Below are 11,760 nucleotides of genomic sequence, written 5' to 3'. Positions count from 1 at the left end.
TCAACCCCGTCCCCGTGTCGATGCTAGCTGTGTCGCCCGCTCGCTTCGAGCAGGTGAGGTCTGGGTCTCCCTTCTCTGTCTAAGTCGTGCCTGGTTTCCTGACATTTTCTTGAAAAAATTGAAACTGGTAAGACGACGAAACAATTAAGAAAATAGGAAAAAAACAATTCTGACTACATTTCGGAAGTGCATTTCCGAAACTGATCAAGGAGGTGTTTTCAGAAGTGTACTTCCGAAAAAACTTGCGAACTCCATTTTAAAAAAAAACCCATTTCTTCTTCTAACCCATTCAAAATCCTATTTTATATATATATATATATATATATATATATATATATATATATATATATATATATATATATATATATATATATATACTACTATTGACCCATAATAACTTAAACATACTACATTTTGCTAATTGTAACAACCCTAATGTGATTATCATTGCAAGAGTTGAAAATTGTAAAACCTACAAATTATAGAGGAAGCTTTTGAATGAGTGAGCCTTTGAATGTTGCTTTTGAATGAGCTTTTGAATGTTGTACAAGGAGTTTAGAGTTCAAAAGTGCAAGTGTAGTAGGAAGAAATGGTGTGAGTTTTGAAAATTTTGTGTTTTAAGGTAAAATGAGAAAGGGGGGGGGGCTGTTTTGTTTAAACAGCAAAACATAGGTGTTTTTAGAGATGCATTTTCGAAAGTGGGATTTCGGAGATGCATCTCCGAAAACACATTTTTTTTAAAATAAAAAAATGATTTCGGAGATGCATATCCGAAATCCCCCTTTTTGATGACTTCAGAGATGCACTTCCGAAATAAAGGGACGTTTTTGGAATTTTGTTGGTTCCTAAAAAAATAGAGGGTGGATAATGAAATTGTCTTGATTGAAACAAATATAAAAGCAGAATGCAGAATGAGGGTGATCCATTACAACATTTTTCAAAAGAAAATAAGCCTTAATAATCTTTAGAGCTAAATTCCTAGCATGACACTTAAGTAAAAAAAAAAACGATTTCTAAAATAAATAATTAAAAATTAAAAATCAGCAAAGGGTACTACAAGTCTACAACATTCTTTATTTTTTTTTTGGTTACAGAGAGGGCCGAAGCCCGAAACAAGAAAACTAAACTGAAATAAACCTCGAGAAAGATCTCGACATATCCTGATTAACTAAATGAACAATGCTAGGAGGAGCCAAATCACTGAACTCCAAATCAATCAAACTAACACTTCCATCTCTGGCGAGAGCATTGGCACAACGATTAGCTTCACGAAAAATATGACTTACACTCACCTCTTCATGAGCATCCATCAACTTATAAGTTTGACAAAAAAGACTATGGCTTTCTACATCCATATACTTCTGATCATTCAAGCATTTAACAATAGAACTTGAATCAACATTAAGCTCCACCTTCCGACACCCTAGATTCTTCGTTAGCTTTAAGCCTTCTAAAATTCCCCATAGCTCTGCACGGAAGGCATTACACCTACCAATATTTTTAGAAAAACCTCCCACAATTCTACTATGGTTATCACGGATAATCCCGCCGCATCCTGCGCTACCATTATTCTTACTAGAACCATCCGAGTTTAATTTAAACCAGCCTTCCTCCGGTGGCAGCCACTCACCATATTGCAAGCTTTTAACAAAATCACAAACTTTGCCACCCACCATATTGCAAGCTTTTTGGTAGAAGCCTGCTGGAAAACCGTCTGGCCCCGGAGCTTTCCATCGTTTCATGCCAAACACCGCTCGCCTAATGTCTTCATTCTCCAATTGCTGGCAAAAAAAAAGAAGATCTTCCGCAGCCAAACCAGGGAACGTCAAATCAGTCGGTAACCAATCCTTCCAGCAGTAGTTTATTTCGAATAAACTCTTATAAAAATTATTAACAAGCTCCTTAAGGTCAGATTCGTCCTCAACCCAATTACCTTGATCATCCTTTAACATAGAGATCTTATTCTTTCTCCTTCGAGTAACCGTTTTCATATGATAATACTTAGTATTTCTGTCCCCATCTGCCAACCACCTTGTACGAGATCGCTGGAACCACATCAACTCCTCTTTCGCAAGAATATCTCTAAGCTCCTCTTGAAGTTTTACCTCCAGCTTTCGCAAAGCCATCACATTATCCCTTCGTCGAAGTCTGCACTGAACACCTTTTAATCTAGCCATTAATTCCTTCTTGCGCAATTTAACATTGTCAAAGGATTGCTCTTTCCAATTTTCCAGCCTGTCTCTGGTATCCGTTAAAGACTCCTCAAAAGCTTTATCTTCCCTCCACACCTTATTAATCATATCTTGGTAAGAGTCCACCAAGTTCCAAGCATTTTCAAACTTAAACTGCCTCTTCACTTTATGCTGATAGGTACTAAAAGGAATGATCAAAATCAGATGATGATCTGAATAATCCACTCTAGCCAACACTTTAACAATCGCATCAGGAAACTCCAGCCTCCAATCATCACTACACAGAGCTCTATCCAACTTCTCGTATATACGCTGCCCCCCATGAAAAATGGGCCCTCTCCACGTATACTTTGGACCATGAGAGCCTAACTCCATAAGATTGCAAGCTTCAACCCTATCGTTAAAAAGGTTTAATTTCCTGAGAGAAACCGGTGCCCCACCTTTTTTATCCTCTATTCTTGCAATATCATTTAGATCACCCGCAACAAGCCACGAAAGATTTTTACTACCTGCAATACCTTTCATATCATCCCACAAAGATTTTTTGATATCTTCATTAGGGCTTGCATACACTGCAGAAGAAAGCCATGCACTCCCTTTCTGATACTGGACTTTAGTATGAATATATTGGCTTTTTTTACTCAATAATTCTACTGTCATATGGCTACTATCCCATGCAAAAATTATTCCACCAGCATAACCATTGTTTTCTTCAACCAACTGTTTATCAAAACCCATTTTAATAAAATCATTGACAAGCTTAGTCGGATTACATCGAGTTTCCATCACCACCACCATAGAGGGTTTATTACCATCTACATATTGCTTACAGTTTCTAAAAAATTCTTTATTGGAAGCTCTTCGGCAATTCCATAACATTATTTTATTCTTAATCATCATTAAAACTTTGTTTTAAAAGAAAAGGACACCCCACCAAACTAACCCATATTCACTTCCAGGGTTTCTACAACTATTTCCTCTTCTATCTCTTCACTTCCATCTTGCATGTTTGTGTTATCCACGTCAATATGCAAAATAGCACTCCTTATCTCTTTGCTACCACTGCTGGGGAATTTATTCTTACCGAATATGCCCTTATCCGGAGGTCTGCTCGTACTGCTACCACCCCCAAGACTAGCTTCGTTACCTAAGTGTTCATGGCCAGCCTTAATTATGGATTGTCCCAGCATCGTACCTAACTCTTTATCCACTGAATCGGCTATTACAATTTGCGGAATCAATACCGTATTCCTACTATCTTGCTCAACTACATTGGATTTTTGGAATTTCGCTTTGTCAACTCTAGTATTCTCCCCACCGTTCCTTCCTCCATTATTCTTCCCTTTGAATGAAACTTTTCCACGTGTCGCCAGATTATAGACCTTCTTGCCTCTCTCCTTGTCCCCCAACATTTTTCCTTTTCCATGATTGCCCTTATTATCTCCATTAATTCTATTCTTTACGTGCACGTCATCATGGCCAATAGCATGCATAATTATGGGCTCCTCATTACAGTCCTCCTTTCTCTTTCCTCCTTTGTAACTATTTTCCTCCAAATCGACATTAATACCATTATTAACTTCCCTTTCATAGGCCACAATATCTCCTTTGGGATTGATCACATTAACTTCAGGATTTTCCTGACTCAGCAAATTAAAACGTGATCCCGATATTCCGCTTCTCCCATTGATGATCGCCGGCGAACTGTTTTTCTTCTCCCCCATCAATTTCTTCCCTCTTATCTGTTTCTGGACCACCTTCCAAGGACCATCACCCATACCTCCTTGGAGCAAATCTCCAACTCCATGTGTTGCTTCACTACTGTTGCCACCTTTCTCACTAGAATCATTATTCACACGTTTATTCTCTGAACAACCCTCCTTATAATGTCCAAATCTACCACAGACCAGACATATAAGGTGTAATCCTTCATACTCAATCTTGTACATCTTCTTTTTAATCGTAAACATGGCAAGTAAGGGTTTCGAAAGATCAACTTCCACGCATATCCTAGCATACTTGCCTCTTTCAACCTGGGATGTCGTTTTGTCCACTTTAACAGTTTTTCCAATCCTATTCCCAATAGTAGTAAGTATGATAGGATCATAATACTCTATTGGTAGACCAGCAATTCTCAACCAGACTGTTACCCTTTCAATGGTATCACTCTCACTGTGGAAATTTGGACACCACTCCTTGACAGTTAAATAGTGATCGTATATGAACCATGACCCATCCGACAAAGCAACATTTTTATCATCCTCATGTGAAAAAGCTACCAAATAATAGTCATTTCCCAAATCCACGATACTTATCATCCCTCTTCTAACCCACATCTGTCTTAGTCTTGCTTCCAAGGCTTTATATCCTATTTTCCTTCCAAGAAGCTTTACAATAACTCCCCTCCTCCATGGACGTTGGATTCTTTTTTCTTCATATTTTGACAGTCTGAATGCTGGACAATCATATCCTCCAATCTGACATTCCTCAACTATAACTCCACCATCACTACCTTCGACATCACCTTCTTCTACCTCGTCTTTTTGCTCTTCATCTAGCATAACCACATTCTCTTCCCCTAGCACCATATCTCTGTAAGTCTTCCCTCCTTTCATACCTCCTACATCCTGATCAGAAAGAACAACTGGATCAAGATCACCCTTCCTATCACTCACCTGTAACTCCGAATCTCCAAGACCTCCATTGGCAATGTGCCCCAGAACCATCTCATCATACCTCAGTGGAAAAGATGATCATGGTTCGAAGGATTGATTTCCTTCTTTGATCCTCTTCGACTTCCACTCCCTCGCAGCCCCTTCCTTCCTTCCATCTTCCTCCGTCACCAGATCCATGCCCCACGGTGGTCTCACCATAAGGCTAGGCGAAACCCTAGCAGAGCGCTCTAATAATTTTTGCTAAAAAAAAAACCGGTTTCCATCTTTTAAAAATTGTCTACAACATTCTTTTTGTTAAATGCTTTTCAAAAATAAAATAAAGTATTCAATTATATTTGAAATAAATAAAAATAAAGTAAATTAATAAATGACTAGTGTCTCTACCCGTGCCCTCGCACGGGATAAAATTTATTATACTTAAAAAAATATTTTATAATTATTTATAATTTATAAATAAAGTTATATTAACATTATAATTTATTTTTGTTATTTGTTGCACAATTTTTTTTATCAATAATAAATTATATTTTGTTAATAAAAATATATTTATTACTTAAAATTTTAATTTATTTAACTATAAAATAATTTTTAAATTTTTAAATTATGATGCTAATTTAAAAAGAATAGAATTTGTTATTTTTTTTGTAAGTTACCAAAAAAATAATTTGGCCTTTAAATATATAATATCAATTAAGAAATCAAAACGATTTTTTTAAACTTACTTAATATGAAATAAATAAATAAGATCTCATTTTAAAGGTGACCTTCATTTCTGAGAAACAATCTATATGAAATCAATTTTAATTTAGAAAACTTGTATATTTATAGAATTTAGTGAATAAAATGATAAATATTAGAATTCAATCAAGAAACTATAGAAATTAAAAGTTTAAATATTTATAGTATGTTATAATTTGAAGAGATTTAGTTTTTGAAAAACAACTTGGTTTTATTATTCCATGTTTAGAAAATTTTAAAAGAATTAAAGTGTCAAATAAAAACGTTTTAAGTAATTTAAAATTAGTTTGTCAAATAATAAATTTTTTAAAAATTTTTTTTTAAAACCCTAGATTATTATCTATTATAGAAGTGGATTGATATAATTTTAAATGATTTTAAGTTTTTCTATCATCAATTATTATATTAAAATTTAATAAAACTATCATGATTTTTTGTGGTAAAAATAAAAGCATTAATTTTTTTAAAGCAAAAGTTCTAGAAATTTTTCTATTTAGTTTGAAAACTTAATGTTTTTTATTTGGCGGCCATACTATTATATTGATTCAATATGTAATTAAATTATTAATTTCTTACATATATTTGTTATTTTATTTTTAATTATTATTCTCTAAATATGATATTTGATTGTGAATATTTTAATAATATTTAATCATGAGTAAACAATATAAATAAGAGATCAATTTGATTGTGTCTTTAGTTAAATAAAATTTTATAAATGATATATTATATTCTAATCAATTGACGATTTTACTATATATTAATTATTAGATGATTTATTTGTTATAAGTTCATAATAGTTTATTTCTTTTTTATAAACAGAATCAATTATATTCTAATCAAGTAGTCCGTCTATCTAATTCTCCACTTATAAATGATCTATTATATAAATATTCTAATCAAGTAGCCCGTCTATCTAATTCTCCACTTATTTTAATTTTTATTTATTTCTAATTTAAATTATCACAAGATTATTTTGATTCCACAATAACTAAAATTACATTGAACCAAATTTTAGTCAATATTAATATTAATTATTTATGTGACTTTACATATTTTTTTACATGTTACTTAAACTTAAATAGATTATTATCTTTCATGACTATGAAAGACAATGAACTGAATTTTTAATATCCAAATTGTATTGGAAGTTACAAATGATATTTATATATAATATGTTGGACGTTACAAATGATATTTATATATAATATAAAGCATAAATAAATATTTTTCATTGATATTTGAGATATATCATTTTTCTAAATTACCATTGTTCAATGTAATAAAAGAAAATTAGTTTAGTATAGTTGCTCAATGTACTAATTATGCATTGGATAATTACATAGAGAACTTGAACGTGTATTACGTAATGATGCGTTAAAAGAAATTGCCATACTCAATACAAATAACATGCAAGTACAAATAGATAAGTAGTACCAAACAAATTTCGTGCCAAACATGTTATCAATTATGAAAAGTTTTCTATATCATGAGTTTTCTATCTACCTAGCATTCTCTCCATATATAACTCAGTACCGGAGCTTATGGTATTAAATTATGACAAGTTTCAACGCATGGATACAGACAGTCTATTTGATTGCTTCCGTTTCTACTGAAATAACAATGACCAACTGCTTCTGCAATAGTTAGTAAAAGGTAGAGCAATTTAGCCATGTTGTTGATTAAACATTTGCTAAGCTAAAGTCTGCACTTTAAATATTGCTCATTTTTCAAGTGTATTATGGAAAGAAGTACTACATGAAGAAAAAAACACGACATATGTCAGGCAATTTTGACTCTGTTATGCAACTTGAAAATTCAATATAGGGAATAACATATTGAAAATTACCTGTGATGTAACTAAACTTTTGAAAAAGTATCTCACAGTGTGGTTCAAACTGACATCTCTTCTGCAAAAAAGGGTGCATAAAGGCATGTTAAAATTCATATACATATTGTTGAAATGAGGGAAAGATAAATTAAACTAAATGAACATACCCATCAAGGAAAAAACCTGCATCACTCAAGCATTTAACAGAAGCATTTGTTTTCAAATACTTGGCAAAGTTGTCACAATGGTGAAAAGTGGCTAAACCTCCTGCTGAGAAGCTAGAAAGCAAATCCTACACAGCATTCATAATCATAATAGCTATTATAAATTTTATTCATATGATATAGTCAATGAACCTAAAATTTCATGAAAGAGTAATTATACTTTGTATCTTTTCTCTTAAGCTTTAGGTAGAAGATCCTCAATAATGGCATCCCAAATCTTTTACCATTTGAAGTAAAGTATGTATCAACTTCAGATATGCATACAAAATAGAAAATAAATTAATAAATCAAAGATGAAAACAAAAGGGAAATATGAACCAGGGGAGATCAACTTTTCTTTCCATCTCCAGCTACAGGAAGCCCTCACCACTTCCTTCATCGATCATCCCTTATCTTCCACGGACGCTAAGCTATGTTTATCAGCAAAAACATAAAAAGTTAGCAAGAACCATAACAATAATCACAACTTCAATGCCACAGTTTGTAAAGAGTTGTATTTTCTCATCCACACAACTAATCCAATACTCAACAAAAGGTTACAAAATACAAAACATTTCATTCACCTAACATTTAATTGTGACCCTAACCCTAAGCAATTAGTAATTCTAGCAACACCTGCATCAACGAAAGTAACAACTAAAACAACAATTTCTCATTCAATCAGAATCATACAATATAATAAAGCTAGATGAGAATTTGGGCAAGTTTGCCAAGTGTCAAGTTTTTAGGACTCCATACTATTTTAATTTTTTCTATTAATAGAATAGTTTCTATTATTATCTTTAATTAAGTTTTTATTATTTAATTAATTATAATGACTAGATAAGTTTATAGAATAACTCAATATTGGCAGACGGTTAAACTTTCTATGTCATATTGTACAACTGTTATACCCCAAAATTTGCCCACTTCTTTTTTCAGGAAAGTTTCAATATGAAAATTAAGAGTCTCATATAAACATGGATTTTTTCAAAATATCCTGACATATGAAGAACTTGGTTTTCAGAATTTTTCTTACACAGTAACTTGGCTTACAGTGGAATTTATTCTTACGCAAACGCCAAATACTGTTCTTTACTTCACAAATACTATTTATTTATTTTACAGATAAATAGTACTAACACAGTTCATGCAGGGTTAAATCTTTTTGCAGGCGCAAAAGCAGGAAACTCACACTGTACTGGTAACAATTGTTTTTGTTTTCCCACTAACTTTTGTGCTATATTCCATTATTTTCAAAATCTTTTCAAATCTATCCTTTCAAATTCAAATCTCAACTTTATTCTATCCATCTCTCTTTTCCCAACAATACCTTACACTTTCTTTCAAATCTCACTACCACTCAAATTTCCTTTTGTACGGAATCACATCATTCCCCAACGTCTCTATCATCTTTCCATTCTATAAATACCTCTCATTCTTCCCACAAATCTCACATCAAATTCTAAATCATCTTTCAAATTTCTACTTCATCATCCATTTTCTTTCTTCTTTCTTAGCAAGAATGGCAAAATGGATAGAGACACTGTTTCTTACAGTCATCACCATTGCTACGGTGATCATGACTTTCTTCTGCCTACACAGTCCTGAGAAGTGTGGACCTGCAATGGTTGCATTCCCAATCCTCTACATGTTATTGATCATAGCATGGTTCATCAACCGTCATTTTTAAAGTTTGCCGTGTTTCTTATTTTCTTAAACGTACCATCTATTCATCGTACTTTTCAATATAGTATGTAATATTTATACTGTCAGTATTAAATGTTGTACTAGTTGTCATAATATTGCTTAATTACTAAGATAATATTTTGTGTATTTTCTGCCAGTCAAATATTTCTATTTCTGTGCATTAAATAATTTTCAGGTTATTATCGGTAATTTTGCCCGCATACCGTAAATATCAGTTATTTATTATGTTTCTGTTTTCTAACAAGTCATGTAAATAAATTTTCATGCTTCACACCAAACAAAAACAAAAATAACAACAAAAAAAAAAAGAAAATTAACTTTGACGGTTGATTTTTCACTTTAACTGCTGCTTCAGTACACGAACAGTCGGTTGACAGACAAACTGCAGACAGTACAATTCACAGTGATTTGTACAATCAATCAAATCAATCATTCACAATTCAAATTTCCAAGATTTTTGTGTTAGAAGTCTTCTGAATATCACATGATTAGCAGAAACTCAACACTGCACAAAAATCAGGTACGCTTAACTGCCTCCTATACAGACAGTCCCTAATCAGGGTTTTTCTTGTTTTAACAGGAGCAACAAGTTTTGAGAGCTCAAATGGATTTCATATACATCCATACATCTCAAAGTACCATCATACAAATTTTCAAACTTCAATTCACTCAGACGCACCGTCAGCAGCTCAAACAGTCAACAGACGACCCGTTTGACCAAAAAAGTCAACTGACAGTCAAAAATGAAATTTTTTGTCAAAGTCCATATTTTGTCAAAGGATTCAACATTTGATCATTGGATGATCACAATTCATCAAGGAAAGATCAAAAATCAACAAAACCCTAAGATTCAAAATTAGGGTTTTTGCCTGAAAAGTCAACTCAACTTTGACTGATCATAACTCTCTCATCCTTCATCCAAAAAATGTCAACCAAAGCTCATTTTGAAGGAAATTCAATTATCTTTCAAATGCAATTGATCCCATGGTCATAGCATTCACCATTTGAAAAATATGGCCAAAGACATTACAGGTCATTTTCAAAGTCAACAAAAAGACACTTTTTTCAAATGGACACACAAGGAGAACCAAAAATCATTTTGATATGAGACCAAAGACATTGGTTAGAGGACTCTTTGAGGTTTCCAAAAAGTGCAAGATCTCCTTCATATGACAAAAATTGAAGGATTTACACCTTGTTGAAGTTGGCTAAATTTTGGGAAAATGCATGAAATCAACATTGCTCAAAAATGTTTTTTTTCCAAATGAGTCCAAGTTTTTATGGTCCAAACATCTTTGCCATGTTACTATGGGCCTCCCACGACCAAGACAAAGCCCACATCTTTATTGGCCATTTTTTGCATAATTTTATCTTACTTTAAGATTAAAATTAAAAGGAAAATGCATGGATAATGGTTGCTTGGCCTCCAAGTATGACTCACTTCAAGGAATCTTCATTTTTTCTGCAAGAATTGAAGAGCAAGACAAGAGCATTGAATGGAGTCAAGCTTGGTCAACAATTCAAAGATTTTTAATATTTTAAAAATCAAACTTTCAACAAAGACAACAAAGCTTCTTAGCTTGAGTTCCAAGCAACTTTGGGCTATAAAAGAAGCATCATACTTCAGCAAAAGGAAGGACAGACGAAAGGGGGACACACGAAATAGGGCAAGAGTATAGCAAGAAATATCACAAAAATTCTCAAAATTTGCATATACTTTGTAATTTTCAAATTCAAATTTCCAATCAATATCAATACCAATAAACACTTCTAATCATCTCCTCAAACATTATAGAGTAAGATTGAGCTCTAAATATAGACATATGAGAGTCGTATAAAGCACTTAAAGCTCTTCATGTACATATGAGTTTTATTTTCGTTTTTGTATATGCAACTAATTTCACTGCAAACTAACCACCCTAACATCATTATGGGGACCTATATGTGTGATCTGGGCCTTAGCATGAGTGTTCCAACGTGAGGATCAGGCTCCACCATTAAAACGAGTCCATGAGTGTTTAAGCTTCATCTTCTTCGTATCCATAGCTAGGAGCTTCAAACCTTAAAACAAATGACATATTTGGATTCAGGACACTCTAATTAGTGGATCTGGGTCACTTGTTTCTATTGCTAACTCGTATTTTTTGCAGGTTCATAGGTTGTTAAAAAACTGGAATTTTAACGTCCAAATAGGGGAGGTTAAAAACCCCCGCTATTTGAAGCTGAAAACCTCACTTCTGGAGGTTGAAGACGACCACGCGTCCAAGCGTGGTTCGTCTGACTTTTCAGCGCGCCAAGGTGGCCCTTCCCTCAAATCTTATTCGCTGGTCAATCCAGCGTGGGCCCCTGCAAAGACTTTGAATCCCCTTGGATTCAGTGTACACCATCATACCATGCACCTACAAATCTGT

At 33.3% G+C, this 11,760-nt stretch overlaps 1 protein-coding gene across 1 annotated transcript; it reads right to left on the bottom strand.

Annotated features, from left to right (window-relative positions):
- Positions 1-3,130: 3,130 nt before the first annotated feature.
- Positions 3,131-4,918, bottom strand: LOC131619849 (uncharacterized). The gene has a single exon (XM_058890897.1). It carries the CDS (start codon positions 4,916-4,918, stop codon positions 3,131-3,133), a length of 1,788 nt encoding a protein of 595 aa, XP_058746880.1.
- Positions 4,919-11,760: the final 6,842 nt, after the last annotated feature.

Source organism: Vicia villosa, linkage group LG7 (genome assembly GCF_029867415.1).
Source record: "Vicia villosa cultivar HV-30 ecotype Madison, WI linkage group LG7, Vvil1.0, whole genome shotgun sequence".
In the NCBI taxonomy this organism is placed as follows: Eukaryota; Viridiplantae; Streptophyta; class Magnoliopsida; order Fabales; family Fabaceae; genus Vicia; species Vicia villosa.
This window is presented reverse-complemented; position numbering and strand designations above follow the sequence as displayed.